This window comes from Populus alba, chromosome 13, assembly GCF_005239225.2.
Source record: "Populus alba chromosome 13, ASM523922v2, whole genome shotgun sequence".
Lineage (NCBI taxonomy): Eukaryota > Viridiplantae > Streptophyta > Magnoliopsida > Malpighiales > Salicaceae > Populus > Populus alba.
The window spans coordinates 7,847,947-7,872,496 of NC_133296.1; the positions used below are offsets into that span (position 1 = coordinate 7,847,947).

A 24,550-nucleotide genomic window follows, 5' to 3' on the forward strand; every position below is an offset into this window, starting at 1 on the left:
ACTTTGAAAATTCTTATTTCATCAAGATAATTTTACGGACAAGAGTGACAAACAATACTCTAAAGTCTAATCTATCATGTGTCTATGCCAAAATAGTATCATAGTCTTTTAAACAAGTTTACAACATTATGATTTATTTATAGAAAATCCCATAACTTGTCTAAGACATAATCTAACCAGAAACAAGACTTCAAAATTAAAAAGAAGGTACAACTTTGAATTGTTTGATTTATTATTTATTTTAGATCATACAGGGTCTACAATTCTTTAATGATTCTCTTATTGAAGTTCATAGTGTGTAACAAACAATATCAGTCTGTTGCTATCTAAAATAAATACTACATTAATTTAATTAGTGATTTTACACAACAAGATAATAATATCATAGCTAAGTGGGCATAAAGTGGGGAGTTTTCTGAAACCAATCCCTCGACTAATTGAGATCATCAGGTAAGAATTTTTGCATGACTATTGTTTTCCATAGGCTGAACCCCCGAATCAAAAAAGCTTTCCACTGCTGCCCTGTAGAAAATCTCATTGAACCATGACGGGGATGATGAAGCAGATGATATGGTGGCGAAGGTATTGTTCTATCGCTTTCAACTTCGGAGTACTCTTGGTTGTCATTCTCATGATCCGACGATCCTGACCCTTTAAATGAAGTCTCGTAGTAGTCAATGTCATGATCCCCCTCTGAACCTTCAAAAGACTCTTTGTTGTAAATGTCATGATCCAACACTGGAGTTTGATTGTAGTTGCTCCGTCCAAATGGATGTATCACTACATGGATCCCAGATCGTACCACTTCACTCTTTTCGGACCTCAATATAACATGTAGTTCCAATCCAGCATCTCCACAGTATTTTTCCATTGCCATCTCACGTCTACTTATGACTCCTAGCCACCTACTACGAAAATAGGGCATTGCATGTGTAGCTTCGAACAACTGAACACCGTTGCTTTTATTTTTTATAATAGCCTTTAATTCTTGATGCCAAGTAGCACCTGAACAGAGAGCCCAAATGACCAAGCCTTCAAAATCTGGAGGTATATCAAATGATAATGAACATCCTTCTCCACCGTAGCTGAACCATTTTGGAATGATGGAATAATCGCAGGGAACGGAAAAAGCCTTGAAGGGAACAAAATACTCGAGAAAATGATAATTCAAGATTCTCTGCATAAATATTGAATTCAAGAAATGCTGAGATTTTAGACACCGATTAATATATATATATATATATATATTATATCTTTGCGCGCTCGCGCGCCAATTGTGTGTTTATTTGTGTGCAAAAGAGACAGAACTAGTACCTCTAGAAGTCGATCCTTGGTATTTTTTGATAAATTACCGAGACGTTGCTTGCCGTAAATCTCAAAGAAATTGTAACGCGTATATTGAGACAGATATGGTGGAGCAGGTATTACAACTCTATCTCTTCCAACTTCAGACTCATGATCCCACTGTGACCCTTCAAATGAATCTGTCTTTTCAACTATCACATGGATCCCACATTCAAAACACTTCATCATCTTCTCCCGCTATAAAAGTCCCACGCACAGTTGCAATTCCTCATCTTCACAATATTCTTTCATTGCCATCTCACTTATACTTATGTATCTCAACCAATTTCTACCGACACAATCACTTACAGTTGCTTCAAACAATTGAATACCGTTGCTTTTATTTCTTATACACAATTTGGTGATTCCAATAAGACCTATCAAGCGTTGACAGACAACCCCAACGACCAAGCCTTGGAAAACTGGAGGTATATGAAATGATAATGAACTTCCTTTTCCTCGGTAGCTGAACCAATTTGGAATCATAGTGAACTTATCTCTGTGGCTGAACGTATGCCAACGATTGAAGAACATATGATACGCGTAACCACCGTAGCATAGTGCCTGTATATATTAGACAATAATTAATGTATATATTGTATGTGCAAATTGTGTGCTTATTTGCGTGCACGAGAGACAGAAATAGTACCTCAGCAAGGCTTTTCTTATAATTATTTGATAACTTGCTCTTGGTAATATAGGAAATAAACCAGCCATGATTACTTAGACCTTCCATGCCTTCAATCTCAGTTAAATCCGGACAACCAAACAGAAACAAACTTAGATATTTTTTTGCTTGGATTGGTAGTCTTACCCATTGCATAGATTTGCAACCAAATGTATCCAAATGTTCTAAATTTGAGGGAAGCTCTGGGATTGATACAAGATTTCTGCATTCCTGAACGGTCAAAAGCCGCAGCTTAGAAAGGATGCCGATGCCAGAAGGCAGACTGAAGAACTCGTTTTTTGATAGATCCAACTCTTCAAGAGAGGAAAAACCTCTAAAATCAACAAAATTAGTTGCACGTTCAGAGAAACCACAATTAACAAGTTTTAGCTTTCCCAATACTCTCCAAATAGTGGAAGTTGGAGCTGGCAAAAAAGCTGAAATCCAAGAAGAATTTGGTGAAGGCCGATATGGTAAGTTCCAGTCCCACTTCCAGTGTCCGCGCAATGACAACTTCCTCACACACTTTAAATGTCCAACTGAAGAGAGAAATTGCTCGTTGTTAATTCCATCTGCTAGAAGCTCAATGAAAGACTCGATATCACCTATGCACTCTGGCAGCTCCTTAAGTTGTGAGCACCCCGCAATATTCAAACACACAAGAGACTTTGAATGTTTAATAGATTGATCTACCTTAATTAAACTTGAGCAACCTTCAAGTAATAGTTTTTCTAGTCTTGAACTGTGCAAGTTTGGTGTTTTCACAAGGTTCTTTGAATAACTAAGATCAAGAATCTTTAGATTGTTGAGTATCTGTCAGAGCAGAGAGAAAAATCATTAAAAAGTAATCATCAAAAGTTTTCTAGACAAATTTTTGGGCATTTTGGTATGTTTCCCACCTTTTTTTCTTTCCATAGTTCTCTGATGTTACTGTACTGCATATCAATAACAACTATGTAGTCCAATGAAAAGTCGGATGGTAAAAATTCCAAAGGACATTCAAGCCAACAAATCCACGTCAACACTTTAGAAAGCCGTTCAAAAGTGTTGGAACACGTGTGAGATGCTGCCTTGAAGGAAGATTGAAGTCAAGATAATGTCTTGTTTTTGTGTTTTTCAAATTTGAATTCAAATAGCAGATTGTGTGCTATTTTTTCGTAATTTCATTTCAATAAATCTCTCAGTGTAGTTGAGAGTTTAATTTTGATTATAATTCATGTTTTGTAAGCCTATATATTAGGCATTTCCATTTTGAATAATATTAAGAAAATACAATTCATCAATTCTGCTCATTATTGCAAGTCTTCAATTTCTTCAAATTTCGCATTTTCCAGAATTTAATCCAAACAGTAACTGTTATAAACAGTTACTGTTCAGATCATCAAATTTCAACAGTGGTATCAGAGCAAAATTCCTACGGGACTGAGGGTGATTTTACTGAGTGAAACACGAGAGATTGTGAGTGTAAAACACTTGGGGGGTTGAGAGAAACACTGAGAGTTAACTTCTAAGAAATCAATGGCTTCATCATCCTCTGCACATTCACACTCTTCGGTTCCAATTTTTGATGGTGAGCACTATCACATTTGGGCTGTCAAAATGAGGTTTTTCCTGCGATCCCAAGGTTTATGGAACATTGTGGAGACGGATGCTGATCCATATCCACTACGTGCAAATCCAACTTTAGCTCAAATAAGGGCTCATGAAGAAGAAAAATTGAAGAAAGACAAGGCTATTACATGTTGCATTCTGGAATTGCAAACCACATTTTCACCAAGATTATGAATCTTGAGACACCAAAACAGATTTGGACAAACTTCAAGTTGAATTTGAAGGCAGCAATCGAGTCAAAACAGTCAAACTCCTTGCATTAAAGAGAGAATTTGAGCTAATGAAGATGAAGGACAATGAAAATGTCAAGTCCTATTCCGGCAGATTGATGAACACTGTCAACCAAATGAGACTCCTTGGGGAGACATTTGAAGATCATAAGATAGTGGAGAAGCTTATGATGTCAATTCCAGAAAGATTTGAGGCTAAAATCTCTGCAATAGAAGAGTCTTGTGATTTGCAAACTCTATCTATTGCAGAGTTAATCAGCAAGCTTCAAATTCAGGAGCAAAGGGTTCAAATGAGAGATAATGAAGCTGTTGAAGGAGCATTTCAAGCAAGCTTTAAAGGAAAAAAATCTGGAATTTTTCCCAAGAAAAATTTCAGTACTGGTAAATCAAACCTGTCAAAAGGTAAAGCTATTGTCCCTGCCAGTAGACATTTTTCTCCTTGTTCTTATTGTAAGAGAACAAATCACGCAGAGGCTGACTGCTGGTTCAAAGGCAAAACTCTCATTCACTGTGATTTTTGCAAGAGAAATGGCCATAGTGAAAAGTTTTGCAGGCTAAAGAAGAAACAGCCGCAGCAAGGATTTCAGCAGCAAGCAAATGTATCTGAAGAAGACAAGGACCCTGAAGAAACTGAGGAGCAGCTATTCATGGCCTTGCAGACCAGTACCATCTCCAAGAAGAACACTTGCTTATTGACAGTGGCTGCACCAGCCACATGACAAAGCATTTGTCAATTTTTCCTCAATTGATCGATCAATAAAGCCAAAAATTAAATTGGGAAATGGTGACTTTGTGCAAGCTAAAGGAAGAGGCACTGTCACAGTCAGCACTTCAAGAGGTACAAAAACTATCAAAAATGTCCTCTTCATTCCTGAGTTAGATCAAAATTTGTTGAGTGTTCCTCAAATGCTTAGGAATGGTTATGAAGTAACCTTTAAGGATAATTGCTGCTTCATTGTTGACACAAAGGATTCTGCTGTAGCAAAGATAAAAATGGATGGAAATAGTTTTTTATCTTGATTTAAATGTCATTGAAGGTCATGCATTAAGTGCAAATTCTGATATGAGTGTTGTTTGGCACAAGAGGTTTGGGCACTACAATTTCGATTCTTTGAAATTGTTGCATGACAGATGCATGATAGAGGGGATGCCTGCCATTTCTGAATGTGCACATTTGTGTGAAGGTTGTGAGTTGGGGAAGCACCATAGGGTTTCATTCCCTCGTGCAACAGCCAATAGAGCAAAATCAAGGCTGGAATTGGTCCATTCTGACATTTGTGGACCAATGAGGACAGCCTCCTTGAACAATAACTTTTACTTTATTTTGTTCATTGATGACCATAGCAGAATGATTTGGATCCAGTTTCTGGAAAACAAGTCTCAAGCACTATCAAAGTTCAAGAGTTTCAAAAGCATGGTTGAAACACAAAGTGGACAAAGAATTAAGGTGCTGAGAACCGACAATGGTGGAGAATATACTTCAAGGGATTTCCAGAATTTTTGCCTTCAAACTGGAATTGTGCACCAGTTGACAGTGCCCTATTCTCCTCAGCAGAATGGTGTCTCGGAGAGGAAGAATAGGACAATCATGGAAATGTCAAGGTGCATGATGTTTGAGAAGAGGTTGCCTAAGTTTCTATGGGCAGAGGCAGTAAACACCTCAGTTTACTTGCTAAACAGGCTTCCCACAAAGTCTGTCAATGGAAAAACACCCATAGAAGCTTGGTCAGGAAGAAAGCCAACTGCCAACCATCTAAGGGTGTTTGGTTCTTTGTGTTATTTTCATGTGCCCACTGTCAAAAGAGGGAAGCTAGATGAAACAGCAGTCAAGGGAATTTTTGTGGGATATTCAACTGAATCCAAAGGTTACAGGATTTACAACCTGAATGAGTCCAAAATTCAGATCAGTAGAGACGTGCACTTTGATGAAATTGCATGCTGGAATTGGGACTTGAAGGAGGTGGATCAGAAGAGCACAATCCTTGATGCTGCAGCAGGGGAAACAAGCACTGAAACTGAGTTTGATGTTGATGGAACTTCAGATGCAGATGTTCTTAAAGTTAGGCCCCTAGCTGAGATATATGAGAGGTGTAACTTGGTGCATGCCGAGCCAACAAGCTATGCTGAAGCAGCAAAGGATGCAGCTTGGATAGAAGCCATGAAATCAGAAATTGATTCCATTGAAAGGAATCAAACCTGGAGCTTGACAGTGCTGCCTCACAACAAGAAAGAAATTGGTGTTAAGTGGGTATTCAGGACTAAATTCAATCCTGATGGTTCTGTATTTAAACACAAAGCTAGATTGGTGGTCAAAGGATTTGCACAAGTGGCTGGGGTTGATTATGGGGACACATTTGCCCCAGTTGCTAGACATGATACAATTCGGCTCCTTCTTGCAATTGCTGGTCAACTTGGATGGAAGGTATACCATTTAGATGTTAAATCAGCTTTTTTAAATGGTATATTAGTTGAAGACATATATGTGCAGCAACCCGAAGGATTCAAAGTGGCAGGCCATGAGCATAAGGTGTACAAGCTACACAAAGCTCTTTATGGCTTGAAACAAGCCCCAAGGGCTTGGTATAGTAGGATTGATTCCTATTTAATCCAATTGGGTTTAGAAGGAGTGAAAATGAAGCTACATTGTACTTAAAGAAAGAAGGAGATGAAGTGCAGTTAGTAATTTCACTTTATGTAGATGACATGTTGGTGACTGGAAGCAATACTTCATTGCTGGCAAAGTTCAAAAAGGAAATGGAGGATGTATTTGAAATGAGTGACTTGGGGATGATGAATTATTTTCTTGGAATGGAGATACAACAAGACAACTTAGGGATTTTTTTGTCACAAAAGAAGTATGCTATTGATGTGCTTAAAAGGTTCAAACTGGAATCATGCAAAGAAGTAGCTACACCTTTGGCACAAAATGAAAGAATTTCGAAGAATGATGGTGAGAAGCTAGAAGATCCTTCTGTTTTTAGAAGCTTGGTGGGCAGTTTGCTATACTTGACAGCAACTAGACCAGACTTGATGTTCCCTGCTGGTTTGCTGTCAAGATTCATGAGTTCACCTAGTAGTGTTCACATGGGAGTGGCTAAAAGAGTACTGAAATACATCAAAGGCACAGCTGACTTAGGCCTAAGGTACTCAAAAACAGGAGGAGTATGCTTGATTGGCTATGCAGATAGTGATTGGGCTGGAAGTGTTGATGATATGAAGAGTACTTCTGGTTATGTTTTTAGCATTGGTTCAGGTGCAATTTGCTGGAATGCAAGGAAGCAAGATGTGGTTGCTCAATCGACAGCAGAGGCTGAGTACATCTCCATGGCAGCTGCTGCAAATCAGGCTATATGGTTGAGCAAAGTTTTGGCAGATTTGGGTCATAAGCAAAGCTCACCAACCGAGCTTTATTGTGACAACAAGTCAGCAATAGCAATTGCACAAAATCCAGTCCAGCATGGGAGAACAAAGCACATTAATGTCAAGTTTCATGCATTGAGGGAAGCTGAGAAGAATTTGTTCATCAAAATTCTTCACTGTCCAACTGAAGTCCAATTGGCAGATTTAATGACTAAAGGACTTCCAAGATCAAGGCTGGAGATGCTTAGGATGAAGCTAGGAATGTTCAAGGCAAGTCTCAAGGAGGAGTGTTGGAACACGTGTGAGATGCTGCCTTGAAGGAAGATTGAAGTCAAGATAATGTCCTGTTTTTGTGTTTTTCAAATTTGAATTCAAATAGCAGATTGTGTGCTATTTTTTCGTAATTTCATTTCAATAAATCTCTCAGTGTAGTTGAGAGTTTAATTTTGATTATAATTCATGTTTTGTAAGCCTATATATTAGGCATTTCCATTTTGAATAATATTAAGAAAATACAATTCATCAATTCTGCTCATTATTGCAAGTCTTCAATTTCTTCAAATTTCGCATTTTCCAGAATTTAATCCAAACAGTAACTGTTATAAACAGTTACTGTTCAGATCATCAAATTTCAACAAAAAGATCCGGTGAGTTCTGCTCCACTGATTTGGAGTAATTTTAACAATTTCATTTTTGTAAATGATCCTGTGCTTAGTGATTTGTCTTCTGATCTTCTCACATCTAGTGTAAGGCCCTTTACAACTTCTGTTCCCTTAAAAAGAAAAAAAAAATCAATAGAACTTTCATCTGTTTTTTTGTAATAAGTTTGACAATAAAGATACAAATTAATGAATGTGCTTTTCTATATGCATTGAGTTCTTACCATCTGCATCTTGAGTACTATCCACGCATCCTCTTGACTCCAAATTCTACTCCTTCGTGCAGGATTTTCAGGTGACTCTTCCTTAACGATCTCCCTTCCCATCCCTCGTAATAGATCATGCATGCCTATCGTTCCAGAATCATCAACTTTAATCAGAGACCGTTCAATGAGAGTTCCGAAATCATCTTCTGGATTGTAATCATAACGTCCTTCTAGCACTTTTGCTACGTATTCTTTCTTTCTACCAATAAAGAAGCATGCAATATCAAGAAATGTATTCTTTAGTGTAGATTCATCCAGTGTGTCAAAACTTATTCTAAGTTTTTTCTGAATTTCACTGTTTGGAAAATTTCTCAATCTGTCAATTACAGATTCCCATCTAGCTTGGTTTTTCCCATACAAACAAGAACCTAAAACCTTAAGAGCTAAAGGAAGTCCTCCACAGTATTCAACTACGTCATTCGAAAGCTCAACATAATCTTTTGCTGGTTTGGTGTCCCTAAATGCATGCCTACAGAAAAGCTGAAGGGACTCACCTCGGTTCAAATGTTGAACCTGGTATCTTTGATCAGCTTCAAGAAGTAAGCTTTCATCTGTAGTTGTAATTATTACCCTACTTCCAGGGCCTAACCAACTTGGCTCTCCCATCAAATCAAATAGTCGGTCTGGATGATCCACATCGTCAAAAACAATAAGAACTCTTTTGTGCCGAAGTCGTTCTTTAATCAGAACCTTTCCTCTATCAACATTATTGATCCTCTCAGCATTTTGTCTTAAAATATCATGAAGTAGTTGTTGTTGCAAAAGAACCATATCCTTAGATTCTGATTTTTCTTTAACATTCAAAAGAAAAGAGCTCCCCTCGAATTCATGGCAGAGTTTACTAAATACTTCTTTTGCTATAGTCGTCTTTCCTATTCCTGGCATCCCATGTATGCCCACAATGCAAACCTTCTCTGTTGCATTACTTACGAAGTCTCTGATTTCGTTGACAAGGGGATCAATACCTACTGGGTGAGTACCAACATTCATGTCCTTGGGATACAATTTGTTCCACACTTCCTTGATAATATATTGGATAAATTTTGCTTCATGCCTGTTCATAGACAAAAGCAAGTTAATAGTGAGAGAATTAAGTGTTGGGATATTGCTATTAATGGGCAACAACATGTGTATCTACTCTAAGAAATAAGGATACTATTATCGAAAGGTTACAATGAAAGTTGTACCAACCATTGACAAACAGGGTACAAACCATGTGCTGCCACCATTTGTGCCATAATTGATGGCCTATTATTTTACCATTGATGCCTATAAATAGAGGCATTATTTGAGAGCAAAATGATAGAGAGTTGTGAGAGTATGTAAAGAGAATAAGAGAGAAAAAGAGAAGAGCTGCAAGGGCAGTAATGTGAGCTGGGAGTGGAGTGATTTTCCTCCTCGTATTTGTTTGGTATCATTTCTCTATCTCTAATAATATGGACCTCTCTCATGGATGTAGGCAATTTGTCAAACTACATTAAATATTGTGTCAGTGTGCTTAGAATCTAATGGGCAACTATCAATACATCACTGGTCAGATTCCCCAATATTAAACATGTTCAAAAAGTATTTTATTGTTTCACATTGTAAAAAATATAATGTATAATGACTCCATGAATGTGTGGACGTGAATCTTATAGAGAAAAGGCATACCCATTTGCCATATCTTTGAGATTCCATCCGGATAGATTTCCTGCCTCTTCAAGAGCTTCTCTCCACTCCTTCACCTTCTCTTTAGAACGTTCTTCATGTTTCACAAATGCTTCTGCAAAACTGCCAGTCTGTTTTCTCACATCTGAAGGATCAATGTCATAGAATATAGGAAGAGCAATCTGACCAGTTTTCCTATATTTGCACTTAAAAATCTCCACTAGTTCATCTAGACACCATCTTGAAGAAGCATATCCTTTTGAGAAGACCACTATAAATATCTTTGATTCTCGAATTGCCTCGAGGAGATGTTGGGAGATTTCTTCTCCTCTAGGAAGTTCATCATCATCTCGAAAAGTGTGGATTCCTGCTTGGACTAAGGCAGTATATAGATGATCTGTAAATGTCTTGCGAGTATCTTCTCCTCTAAAACTCAAAAAGACATCATAGGCCCCTTGTGGTCTAGATCGAGAAGAATCTGGCTCTGTCATGGTAGCTGCAGAAATTAAGGCACGATTAATTAATTAACAATGAAGCGATTGCAGGAGGTATCTGCTATCTTGCAATTATAACTAGTAAGGGATACATGTGAAGTGATCATCAAAGACAATACATATGGATGTGCTGAGTAGGAATTTCAACGTAATTACTATTAGAGAGTAAGGTAAGAAAATCATTCAGTCATTGAGTTTCACCTAATACTTCAAGCTTAACAACCAGAGAGCATAAAACAATAGCATTTAAAAAGCTTACTGAGGTCAGCTTTTCTTCTCTTTCGCGAGGATGAATCATTTTCTTCATCTTTGGATTGTTTGCGTTTTTCTTTCGGCATTCTAAAATGAAATGATCTTGTTCTAGAAGACATGCAAGGAATTAACTCAATAAACTCATCAATGATGTCTATCTGAACATAAAGCTTTCAAATTATTGTTACGAGTAAAGACATGAAATTAAAACAAGAAAGAAGCAAAGAAGAGGTAGAGCTATACCTCTATATAACAAAGGGTTGGTTGGATTCCACACAAGCTATGAAATTGCAGCAATCTGGGAGAGAGGTTAGCTGATTAATCAATACTGCTTCCAGCTAGCTGCCTTTGTTTGACGTCTCAGAACTGAAAGCCTATTCCTGGGACGATACTTTATTTCAACTACCCAAACACGGTTATCAATTTTTGTTATAGTTTCCAAGAAGCAAAGAAGAGTTACCAGCAAGAACATGAAGACATAGTTTCCAAGAGCCAATGCAACAATTATTTTTCCTGGCAATCTTCTTAGTGTTACTGTTGCTGTCATGCAACAATTAATATTACTGTAAAGACTAAAACAAGGGAAATTCCTTTGTAAATGACAAGGAATTGAACGTTAAATAGTGAATTGAACAAAAACGGTTATTAATTTCCGAGTCAGTTCGCGAATTTACTTGTAGTTTCAAAGAAGCAAAGAAGAGTTACAAGCAAAAAACATGGCAGCATAAAATCCCATGTTTTCAAAACAATCAGTAGCAACTACACGCATGCATGCAATCAGTAGCAACAATCGCAAAGGTTACCTCAATTCTATGGTGTTTGAGCTGTACGGATTCCACGAACCTGGTGACTTTAAAGATCAAATTGCAGCAATCAGAAAGGTTAGCTGAAGAGTAAAGAAACGAGGAGTGAAGGCAATATTGTTTCGGGTATCATATATAGGAATAGGAGCTTGGAAATTTCTTTAGCAGCGTGTGATCAAGGTAATTTCCCGGTTGTTGCTGACTGATTATAGTTGTTGCTTTAGCGCGCCTCTGACATAGACTGGAGGACTAAATTTCTTTAGCAGCGTGTGATCAAGATTAATCCCAACTAATCTAAAATCTAGAGCTTTGGGATCAACTCCCCGTCGATTTAAAAAACTATGGTTAAAAGCAAGTGCATGAAGTTTTTGTTACAAGGATATGCTTCTCGAAAAATAAAAGGAAATTGTTGTTTTGTTTCTACCTTAGAATAAAAATAGTTTTTAATTTAATTTTACATTAATTAAAATAAATATTAGTAAAACATTTTAAATTTTAAAACAAAAACTCATCATGTTATGCTAAGAAAGTCACAAAAAATTATTTGTTAGTTTTAAATTAATAAATTAATAAAATAAATATTTATTTTCATTGAATATTCATGAGTATTGTTTTTAAAAAAATCTTGAATATTAGGTTCATATATAATTAGCCATAAAATTATAATTAACATTACTAAAAAAATTATAATATTATTTAAAAATTACAGCACAACCGAATAAGTTTATAAATATTATTTTTAAAATGAATTTTATGAAAAAAATGTCAAAAACCAAAACTTGAAAGACCATATTGAATTTTTAGTGGAAAAGATTGTCGCAATCCACAACAGTTTATGGCGAGGGCTACACGTCTAAGCATCAATCTAGCACCATTGATTACAAAACCTCGTTCTTGGACAATCAATTGGCATAATTTTCCACACGGATTAGTTGAATCTTAAAAATGATAGCTTGACAAGGATTAGTTGAATCTGTGCATCACAATCTCAAATGGCATAATTTTCCACACGGGAAACTTAGAAGAGTCGAAGACCCTCGCCCTTACTCTCCATCTCCATTTATTTTGCCTGCTGAATTCCACCTCTCAGCCCTGCTTTTTTGTTTCCGGGTCTAATCTGAACTTGTTATTAATTTTTATTCATATAAAATATATTTATTATTTAAAAAAATATTTTTATCTTTAACATTATTTAAAAGTTGTTATTAATTTTATTCATATAAAATATATTTATTATTTAAAAAATTAATATTATTCGTTCTACCATGTTTTTGAGAAACCCAACAATAACATAATAATAAAAAAATATAAAAAATTAAGATTATATTCACATCCATGGTTTTTTTTTTCTTACAATCCTTTCAATTTGCATTATGAATATTTCAGCATGAATTAAAAAATAGTTTTAACATTAATTTTATTCTATTTGGAATTGTAAATCAGAGGGGTTAATATCTAATTTACTTTGTATAATTTTTAGGGATTGAATCCTATTTAAAATTCAATTCTTAACACTAAAAATATTTTAAATATGAGATATTATTAAAAATTTCTAATTCAATTTAATTTAGTGATTTCCACACAAGCAATAGTTTTTGAAATTGGTGCTTTTCTTAAACTATTCTCCTGGATTTGTTTTTAATCAATAACATGACATGATTGTTTCTGGCAATTGTTTTTGCTAAAACATGATTGTCATAGCCATTTTGCACCCTATTATTTATTTTTATTCATATATTGATGTCAATATTCCCTTTTTATTCATTTATTTTATTTTTATTTTGATGAAAATGTATTTTGTAATAGAAGCTTGGTTTTTTATATAAGAACTTATCATGATTTGTGAACTAATTTTCAAAAACAAAAAAAAAATAACATCCCATTATTTTTATGAGACTTTATGAAAACAATAAAGAATAATTAATTTGAGAAAAAATATAAAAATTCACAATACAAAAATAATATATATATATATATATATATATATATATATTATTCTCATTATATATTAATGTCCATTTTATAAAATATTGTGCATGTGAGTTTTGTACATAATTATAAAAATACTGCAAATATAACCATAAAAATTTATAATTTTATTTTAAAATAATGATATAATTTAATGATTTATGAAATATCATTGTAATATTTTATTTAAAGTAGTTTTTATTTTAAGATCCAATATATATATATATATATATATATATAAAAATGAAAGAATAGGATGGACAAGAAATATCAAAAGCAGATAGACCTATGCTATAAGGCTCGCACGCTTAGCCCATAAGAAACTTGGCACCAATAAGACTGTTGATAATTGATATTACTAATTCAATCAATGTCAATGAAGCCAATGGCCATAAGATGTGGAGCATGTGTCATAACTTAATTTTTTATATATATAAAATGAAAAGAAAATTAAATGAAATAAATTAAGAAAAATTAAGATTTGAATCATACAGAACAAATGAAAAGATGAAAAGTTTTTTAAAAATTAACAAAGATTTTAAATTTAGGGTTCAATTTTGCTAGAAATAAAAATAATAGATAAGTTTAGGGATTTAATTAAACTTTAAATTTGTTTAAATTAATAATATCAGGGGTTTAATTGATAGATTTAAGGACTTAATTAAAATTAAATCAGTTTAATTAATGAAATCAGGAGCTTAAGTGAAGAAATATCCAAGTTTGGAATTAATTAAGGATTAAATTGATTAAACTGGAAGCCAAGTACTTTTTTGTAAACGACACCGAAATCCAGGGGTCTGATTATAATGTTCCTTGGGTCTGATTAGAAGATCTCGAAACGTAAAATGACTAAATTGCAAAAGAGCCACCCAAGGCAGAAACGACGCCGTTTTGTTTCATTCTTGAGGGTGTTTGGGAGTGTGGTAGCTGTTGCTTTTCAAATAGCTTTTCGTGCCGAAAAGCATGCCAATAATGTTTTTTCATTTTTTAAAAATCATTTTTGATATCAGCACATCAAAACGATCCGGAAAATACAAACCGCACTCAATTTTAGCAAAAAAAAAAAAAAAAAAACTTTTGAAATTTTACAAAAAGCTGTTTGGACCGCAGCGCCAAACAGCCTCTTTTTTGTCTTCTTCCTTTCGAAACAGAGGAGATCACCTGCGAAGGAAATACAGAATGCCACCCAGACAGACAACTCACACCACAAGGCACATTGCAATGCCCAAGACTTCCATAACCAGGTTTTCAATTCTTTTTCGTGTCCCTCGCCGCCATAACGAACCACTGAGGCGTGGAGGAAACCACCACCATTGACAAGATAGTGTTTGGGCTGATGTGGACAAAAAGCCATAGAGTGAGTACAGATAAACGGAAATGGTTAGAGATTCAGCGGAAAAGATGAATAGGAAGACTTTGTTTTGTAATAATAATTTGATTATGAGTTAAATATTATTTCTAAGGCTCTGATGTAACCTCTCCGTGAAACTCCCAAATTAGATTTTTGTATAAACAACCGATTGATCGCTTCTAGCTTTTCGAGAAACTGGTCAACCAGCTATTTGTCTTCACAGTCTGTTATTTTCACTTTTAATTCTCTGATAACTTTTGCTTCTCTTTCCGGTTGCCTTTGGCTAGTTTGACCTACGTAACATGCCCTTTATACTTCTAGGGTATGTTTTTGTAATTTTATATAATTTTTTCCCTTCTATACATTTACTCTTTTCTAAAAAAAAAACAGAAGTAATATATGTGGAAGGTCCAAAAAATAATAACATAATAAAGAAGCTAATCTTTCTGTTAAAGGATGCCGCGTCTGAATCCTCTGGTTTGTCTGCAGGTGTTTCCCTCAACGTATTGACATAAACTTTGAGAATGTTGGAGGCAAAATGCTTGGTGCAGTTCTTCCTAATATTTCAGTTGTTTCAAATATTTCTTTCATCTTAAGCATCCTATTTGTCACTATTGAAATTATGTCATCACCATTCGAAACTTTAGCACATTCTGAGAAAGTGCTACTCATTTCTTCATGGATCCGATTTACCACATCATGAAGCTGCACTGTGCTGTCATCACCTGGAATGAATTGTGCAATTGACATGGTTCCAAAATTTCCACACATATTCCCTGGAATCGGTAGCGCTGTCCTCCTTCTCATGTCTACTATGTGTGTTAGATAAGAAGGACGTAAGCATCCATGTCTGGCTTGAGAGGCCTTGATGAGAGCCCTCCATATGAAAGCTGTCACCACTTGCACTCGTGATGGTTCGTATTTCAGCGATCCTGAATTATTAACGTTGACATGAGCAGCTGCTTTCAGACTTGATAGATCTGCGCCATTAAACACGATCCTTTTCTCGACAATCGTGTTATCTCTTTTGCTCCTCGGAGAAAAAGTCTTGATGGAAGACATATCTTTTGGTGGGCAGAAGGAAGACAATTGGAAACTTGGGGAGTGAACTTTGTCGATTCCTATTCTGCACGCGGTAGCCCAAGCATCAACAAATGTAAACAAAGTGAATTCCATCAAACTATCTTTGTGTCACAGATATACCAATGGCAAGTCCACCACATTCAAACATGTTGAACTGAACTATAAGCAAAGGGCCTTCTTCTGGTTGAAATAATGGTGGAGCTAAATGATTCCTCAGCTCGGTTACAAGCTCTCCTTCCTTGAGAAATTCAGAGAGGCAACCACTTGCTTTGGCTTCCAAATATTCTGCCCCATTGTCGTTACAATCAATGAAGACACTTCCTTTCACGTATCTTCCTCCAAGTGGGTAATAAAGGGTCAAGATTTCTGATAAGGATTTTTGCAACTGCTTGCTTTTTTCTGCAGTATTAACACAGTCTTCTTCACCACTGGCTGGGTAGTAGAAAATGCACGATGTGTAATAATTTGAAGGAAAATTCTGATCTAAACAAGATATTTTCAATTTCTGAAGGTTGAGTGGAGTTGGAGATGATGGAGTTATCAACTTTCTAGCTAAGATCTGAACCTTCATATTCGAATTCTTTCGCCTTGCTAGAGGTTGGATTGCTTGAAAAACTTCTGCATAAACAATATAAACTGTCTGCAGTGATTATTTAAGCTGATTTTAGTGCTTTGTTCCCAGCAAAAGCCAAACTGCTACTCTTTTGTTGGCATTGCCCTAACTTTGTGAATCCTGAGACGTTGAATTTTATTAGTTGATTAACCTTGGCTACTCATGACATTGACAAATTAAAAATAAAAATAAAAAATGAATTAAATATTTTATACAGCATCTTCCATAAACATAGTTGAATCCCAAAGAATGTTCACAGGCTGCAGAAGACGGTGCATAAACGGCTCGAGATTCTGTCTTTTGGGTCCCTGGCTAGCACTGGAAACCAGAGGCAACAGCCTCTTCAAAAGTTGATGAACTTGTACATGAAAATGTCCTGTCACCCCTTGGTATTACAAGGGTTGATTTGTTGTCTGGCTGGTATATTGTTAAGATCACTTAACAAATCAAGAAAAAGATGAGGCTAAGAAGCAGAATGATATTAGCAGAGAAGAGTCAAGAGAAGAGAGAAATGATATTAGCATAGAGAAGTCAAGAGAAGAGAGAAATGAGATCGAAATTGGACTGCAATCTATTCATATCCAATGTGATCCATACACTGCGCTTTTATAGTGATCAATATTAACTACTAACAGATTACACCAACTAACTCTAACTAACTAATAGAATTCTACAACTAATAGCAGGTTGCGTGTCCCTGACGTTTGCCTTCCCACAGCAGCCTTCTTCTTGTTGCTGTTTCCCACCATTATTCTGCCATCCTGAATCGTAACATATATATTAGGTACATTCCTGACGACGTAATGATTTCGAAAGATGCTTGATGCAGTGACGCTCTGTAATTGTTGAGACAGAGAAACTGGCGCCCCAGACTAACGCTATATCTGTATTTCCCCATTCTACAGTTCCTCTGCAATTGTTGAGACTAATGGATCGGGATTCTAGAATCTCAATCCATTAGTCTCCTTGAAAATGGCAGATCTTAATTTTTCTAACCTAAACCTCAAAAACCCATAACAATTCAATTAACCCAGCATACTATAATCAATTCATCTATTAAACTCCAAAAACACAAAACTCCAAAACCCTAAATCTCATCAAGTCTAAAACCAAAGCTAATTACAACAATTATACTTATCAAAACATAAATCTTACCTTAATAACTCATTTCTTCAAACTTATCTTCTCCTTCCTTTATCTTTCACTCTCTTTCTTCTTCTCCTTTCCACTACCGGCTCTCTCTCTCTCTCTCTAATTTCAGATTCTCTCTTTTCTTTCCTTTTGTTTTTCTCTTCTTTTTATATTTATTAATTCTTTGTGCAATTATCTAAATTTTCCTCATTCATTTATACGTAATATCCACTCCTCTAAAGGGCATTGTTTCATTTTCCTACTCGAACCCCTCTTTTCATTTGCCAAGATGCTAGCTAATAGCCAGCAGGTAACATTCAAACATATACTTCTAATATCATGCTTTGAGAATGGAGATCACCCTTGGCATCTGGATATCTCACATATATGCAAACATTTCCAGACTGATATTGCTCTTTCTATATTTTCCCGTTCTGAGTTTCCTCTGTGTAAAGATATTAAAAGACCTGATTGTGCCACATGTCAAGAGATTAGAGAATCAAGCAGTTAAAATTCTGTTAAGCAGTTAAAGTTCTGTTAATATTGTTAGACAGTTAAGAAAGTTTGTTAGTATTGAGGTGAGAAGCTTGTTCACATCTATAGCTTGATATAAAAAGATCTGTAACAGTGTAAAACAGAGTAATGAATTATAGTGAACACATTCTTCTTCTTCCTTCACCTATCAGACATTCTCTCTGCTTCCTTTATCTCTGCTTAGTTTTCTAGTGTATTCCTGTGAAAATCTGCATCTTAACACTCTGTAATTGTTGAGACAAAGAAATGGGCGCATAAATGCACTGCGTGGTGATGAAGAAGTAGCTAAGAAGCAGGTGATATTAAAAGACTATGTCATGTCTGGTTGTCCTAAGAATTCAGACATGAATGTGATCACCAGTTCTATCAAACTTGAAGGTGTTTACGTGTTTGAGTATTATGTAAGAAAAGAAAGTAGAAGAGAATTTTAAAACAGCAATGTTATTGATGCTGCAGTATTATTAAGAAAGGATTGAATACAGAATTGCTTAATGTTTCACAGCAATCTTAATCATTTGATAAAATTGCTGTTTGATCAAATTAGAGATGTTTCATGCTATTAGGATAAGGATGATGGACTCTGTAAATGTTTTGAATCAAGGCAAACAATCACCAGTACAATATGTTTCAAATTTGTTGAGTTACTTCTCTTGGGTATTCTTTTGCTACCTGCAGTGAGTATTCTTCGGAATCATCTTCAGATAACGATGAACACATTGAACAATAACAGTACTTTTGGGATTTTAAATGATGGTTCTGAAATTACCTTTATGTCAAGGGGATACAATTCTTCTTCCATCTGACAGTAGTGGAGAAAAACTAGCCAACAAGTTTTTGAAACAGAAGTAGCACCATTAAAACACAGAAAGCTAGAGCTGAACCTATTTTCAATGTAAAAAAAAAAAAAAGCAGTTTAATTTGTATCTAATGGTAAATTCAATAACAGAAAAGCTGTAGGTGGAGCAACAAATGACCCAAGAAGTTATCGAAATTCCAAACCATACCTCAGTGTGTTAATATATTGTCGTTCTATAAACTAGGGGTGTTCACGGTCCAGTTCGGTCCGGTTTTAACTCAAAAATTCAACCAAACTGAAAAATAATAGTCCTTATTAATATAACCCGAACCGAACCGAGAACCGGTTCAAACCGAACCGGTTTTGTTCGGTTCGGGTCGGTTTTTAGCATCCAAAACCAAAAAAACCGAAGCATTTTTGTTGCTGTCGTTGTATACCTTAATCTGGGCTTTGTGCCAATGGAGGAACGAGATGGTGTACTACATCTTGGATAGATTGCCATTTAGGATGAATCTAAGACTTCCATAAAGCAAAAAAATCTCAAAAATATTTACAAGAAGACAATGAAACAATCTTAGTGCCTCATCTATGTCCCAAGAAAAGTTTGCAGCTGCCAAAATCATCACTATTTTTTGATGGCCATCTTCACAATTGAGACTATTGTTTGCACCATTACCTGAACCAGAAGTTCAGATTTGACCTTTTGAGATGATTCATGTTCCCTTGAAGCCTTGAAGATTGAGATCATAAAGGGTGTCGCACGTCGAAAAAATCCCGCGCGCGGCATCGGCTGGCGATTTTGTCTCGTTGTTGTATTGCTTGAATTGGTTCGCTAGGAGTCGCCACCTAGTATTTAATTGAGGTTACTAGGAAACCCTGGTGGACTGGTCATGGTCAGAGATTCGCGGGTAAGGAACTGATTATGGTTAGGGAAGGTGTTAGCACCCCTAACACACCCTACCTGAGATAAGCTGCTCCGTGGACTTGATGTGTTAAAGAAGTTTTAAAAATTGTCTTTTCATCGGAATTTAGAAATACAACTTCCGTACAAGTTTGTACTTCTACACCTTTGATCCGATCAAAATATTAAATCCTTCTTTGTTCTTTGCTGTCTCATCATAAAAAATTCATAAACAAAATGCACGCACCGCATTCAAGCTTCGTGAGCTTGATGTAATTTTTAAAATAGAATTTTAGCCCACTTCTAAGGCTACGATACATCAGTTATTAATTCCCAGAATATATGTAGAAACATGTTCTTACATTTTCATGGAAAATACAACATGATTTTATCCATCCTTAGAATTTGTGCATGTTCAAATTAAACAATTAATTCTTTTTGTCTTTTTTATTTTATTTTTATAATTCAATAAATAATAATAATAAAACACACACACACACACATCTCCTTTTATTATGCTGACTCACCCACAATTGCATGTCCACAATTACATGTTTACAACATAACAAAGAAAAAAAAAAATAATCAAATAAATCAAAACACAACAGTGCCCAAATATACACAGCAACATTTGAAAATTCCAAAATAGCTTCGGGAACAGTGCTGGGGAATTCTGGGCATCTTCTGTGATCGTTGTACACTGGTGGCGTGTCCTCCCACGCGCCATCGTTACTGGCGGCGCGTGGGCTCACGCGCCGCCGAAAGCAAATGGAGATGGCCGGATCTGAGCCGTTTTCTCTTTCTCTTCCCTTCCCTGCCGGCTGTGAGGAACACCGGTACCTGCAAGACAAAAATCACACAACACAGTCGATTTTAGTCTTTCATTTTCTTATGTTTTGCAGATCTGTTTTTAATTTTTTTTGGTTCCCTGTCCGTGGTTCCTCTCTTCTTCTCCGTTTCAAATCGCCGGCAAGGAAAAGGACCCGAACCAGAGGGGCGTCGCTGCTGTGGAAGGAGCGCTGGAGGAAGACGACGGCTTGCTTCTGTGCAGGACTCCGTTCGGTGGCCGGCCTGCGGGCACTGTTGCAGCTGGGTCTGTTGAAGCTACGGTGGAGCTATTTCTTCAGGCGGCGCCGATGTAGAGACCCCGCTGGTTTGCCCAAATGGTGGGCGACTGGAGTGAGGGCTGGCGTCCGGTCTTATGGCCGATTGAAGAGAAGTTGATGGCTGAGAGAGAGGGGAAGATCGGTGTGTTGGAGAAGGAGAGAGGACGCTGGGTGGATGTGGTGGTTGCTCCGATTCGTTCTGTTTTGGCTGCAACCGAGAGAGAGGTGAGGGGAAGATGGTGATGAGCAGCGACTTTGTTTTGGAGCCGGAGACCGGTCTGTGGGGGCTGTTGGTTTGAAAGAAACGCAGCCAAAGGGGCAGCTGGTTAAGGGAGAAGAAGATGAAAATAACGAAAAGGAAGGGCTGTCTTGGCTGAGAGGGAGACGGGTCGCAGGGAGAGAGGCGAACTCGTGGGGAGCAGCTGCTGTTTTGGGAGAGAAAAATCCCAACCGGGTGGAGGAGGCCGTGCGTGGCTCCGGGCCGGAAAAATGAAAAAAACACTGGGGGGCGGCTGGCCTTCGTGAAGGAGAGGAAATCAGTTCAGTTTTTTAGGGTTTTTCCCTGTTGTGTTCCCTCCTACAAATTACAAAATACCCCCCCCACAAAATGAGTTAAAAACTGCTATTTATAGGCAAAACATTTTTTCGGGTTTCCAAATTGGTCCCTCAATTTTTTGTGTTCAATTGACTTGGTAAAAATTAAATTTGGTCTTAAAATTTCAATCTTTTCAATTCAGTCCAAATTAAGCTCTCAAACTTAATTTTTCACCAATTAAGCCCCCAAATTAATTTGACCCATTTAAAGTATAATTAAGTCCTTGCACTTAATTAAATCCTTCAATTGGACCCAAATTAATTCTTAAACATAATTAAAATTTAATTTGGCCCATGATTAAATCAAAATGGCCCATTAAAAATTTAATTATGTCATTGGACTTAATTTTTATGCAAATTCATCCAATAATCATTTAATTTGACCTTCGAATTTGCATTTAATTTGACCTTCGATTTTTGCCTATTCTTGCGGTTCTTTTTTATCAGCTTTCTCCACATTGCCGGCCTTTATTTTATTTTTAATTTTTTATTTTCAAAAAAGTGAAATTTGGGGAATAACCCAAAATTGGGTTATGACAAAGGGTTAGGGGAAAAGAAAAAGGGAAAGGGAGGGGGCGGCTGGAAGGGTTAAAGGAAAAAGAAGGGGGAAAGGGTTTGGTCCGATTCAATCGATTTAAGCTTTTTTAAACCGGAACCGAACTGGACCGGTCGGTTTTTTATTTATTTTTTAATCGGTTTATTCGGTTTTTTTATCGGTTCGGTTTTTTCAATTAATTTTTTCTCGGTTTTTTCAGTTTAATTGGTTGGTCGGTTTTTTTGAACACCCCTACTATAAACAATGAACAGCATTGATGTACACCAAACTCCAATAAACAACAGCTGCTTCATCTTTAATCTGGATTTTACCTACATCAAGCCCACAAAATCGCATTTCAAAAGCAAATCCATCACCCCCAAAAAAATTGCAAGCTAGATTCTTGAAATCACTTCAACTTTTTTTAAGAACAAATGATTTTTATTTTCATTTTCTTTATAGAAAGCAGTTCAAATGGCCTAAAATGACACCATAATCTACCTAAATCAATAAAGCACGTTGATGCAGCTTAAATCCGATATTAAACGAACAACTAAGAACAAATCCAGCTTAATAAAGTCCAATAAATCAAACAAATCCAACATTGCCTAAATCCACAAGTCAAGACCTAAAGAAGAACACATTAAACTTAACACAGAACTAGATCGATCAATTAATCCATTTAAGTGGGAAAAAAAACACAGAAAGGCGGAAAAAAGATGAGGGCGGGGACTGTGAGTGTTTACATCTTAGAAAGCTTGTTAGGAGCACTGCCCTTAGCAACGCGAAGGAGAGCAAGCTCAGCCTTGAGATCCTTTGAATGGGCGAGAGAAGTTAGATACTTTCTCCTGTTTTCTCCTCCCTTCTCAACTAACAAATAGTATGGAGACCATCAACAAGTTTCGAATTTTGTTTTCTTAAAAAGAAGAGACACACACAGAGATAGGCAAAAGGTGGGGTCTTTGGTTTCACAACAAAAACCCAATCTCATTCCAATCAATTTTGCGTGCAATTATCCTTCCTTCAGGTTTTACAACATGAAAGTGATTTCTCTTTTTCTAGTTTTTTATTTTATTTTCATGAATGGTCTATTCAATTTGTATACATTCTAATTAATCCCATACATATTGAAGTTAATAATTATATAAATTTTTAATAGCTATAAAATTTGTGAGACTCAAATTAATAATTTCCAAAAAAATAAATATAAAATCTGATTAGTTGAATTATATCTTTCAAGATTTGTATCTAATTCAGCTTTCAATTCAAGTCCTTCTTGAAAAAAAAAAGTTTCAGCATTGTCGCACGTCAGAAAATCCTCGAGGCAACGGCTGGCGATTTTTTTCTCGTTGTTGTTGTTGCTTGAATTGGTTCGTTGGAGTCGCCACCTAGTAATTGATTGCGGGCTACTAGGAAACCGAATGTACTGGTCTTGTCAGAGATTCACGGGTAAGGGATTGGTTGTGGTTAGGGAAGGTATTAGCACCCCTAACGCACCCTACCTGAAGCAAGCTGCTTTGTGATTTTGACGTGTTAAAGAAGTTTTAAAATTTTGTCTTTTCATCGGATATTAGAAATACAACTTACGTATAAGTTAATAATTCTTGACCGTGATCCAATCAAAATATTAAATTCTTCTTTATTCTTTGCAATTTTATCATAAATAAATAAATAAAAACATACAAACACACACATAAACTTTCACTATATTTTCTTTTCTTCTTTTCTTTTCTTTTCTTTTCTTTTCTTGTTGCATCAACAAAACAAATTATAAAAAAGTCAACTAAACAAAAAAAAATACACTAAACAATTTTTACAATTACAAAAATTAGCCCCAACACAATCTGAAATTACAGGGAGACCCTTCTGCAAGCCGGAACAGTGTGCAGGAACAGTAGCGGCGCGTCCTCCCATGCGCCACCGTCACTGGCGGCTCGTGGGTTCACGCGCCGCCGAACATGCCAGAAACGGGCGGATCTACCCTGTTTTCTCCTTCTCTTCTCTTCTCTGCTGGTGGTAACACCCAGTGTAACCTGCAAACAAAGAAAAGAACACAAGCAGTCGATTTTATTTGGTTATTTTTCAGATCCGTTCGAATCCTTATGTTCTCTCTCGGTTCGCCATTTTCTCCTTCTTCAGGTGCTCTGTTTGTTCTCGGTTTTGGGATCTTTTTTGAGGCTTCGCCATCTTCTTCTCTGCTTCAGGTAGTTGGGCGGCGGCTGGTTGATGGTGGATCTGTGGCCGGATGTGGACGGCGCTGCTGGAGGCCGATATGCGCCGATGAACGAAGCTTCACCGCGTCTGTGCTCAGGAGGGAGACCGTGGCCTGCGGGCTGGAAGGCGGCGTTCTCGGTGGCTGAGAGAGAGGCCGGTCAGAGTGCAGCCGAGAGAGGGAAGTGGATGGTTGTTGTGGTTGTTAGCAAACTAGCCGGGGAAGAGGAAGAAGAAAGAAAAAAAATCCAGGTGGGGGCTGGCGGCTGAGAAGGAAAATTAGAAGGTGATTTGTTTGGTCTGAAAGAGAGGGGAGTGTGGGTGACCGAGAGATGGTCAGAGGTTGCGGCTGAGGGGAGAAGTAAGGAAAATGAGGCTGGTTTGGTCCCTT

General features: G+C 36.6%; 1 protein-coding gene and 1 long non-coding RNA gene across 2 annotated transcripts; both read right to left on the reverse strand.

Moving 5' to 3' along the window:
* Positions 1-230: 230 nt before the first annotated feature.
* LOC118040584 (TMV resistance protein N-like) lies at positions 231-16,309 on the reverse strand. The gene is given in 12 exon segments (XM_073404077.1): positions 231-1,177; positions 1,315-1,908; positions 2,159-2,824; positions 2,911-3,077; positions 7,849-7,984; positions 8,096-9,191; positions 9,791-10,283; positions 10,541-10,691; positions 11,337-11,419; positions 14,466-14,637; positions 15,349-15,776; positions 15,859-16,309. Coding segments are annotated over 12 exon segments (5,181 nt in total). The 3' UTR covers positions 231-433.
* Positions 16,310-16,969: 660 nt separating this feature from the next.
* LOC140954386 (uncharacterized) lies at positions 16,970-19,053 on the reverse strand. The gene is made up of 3 exons (XR_012167586.1): positions 19,021-19,053; positions 18,783-18,897; positions 16,970-17,949 (listed from the first exon to the last, which is right to left on the reverse strand). It is a non-coding gene; the product is annotated as an uncharacterized lncRNA (long non-coding RNA).
* Positions 19,054-24,550: the final 5,497 nt, after the last annotated feature.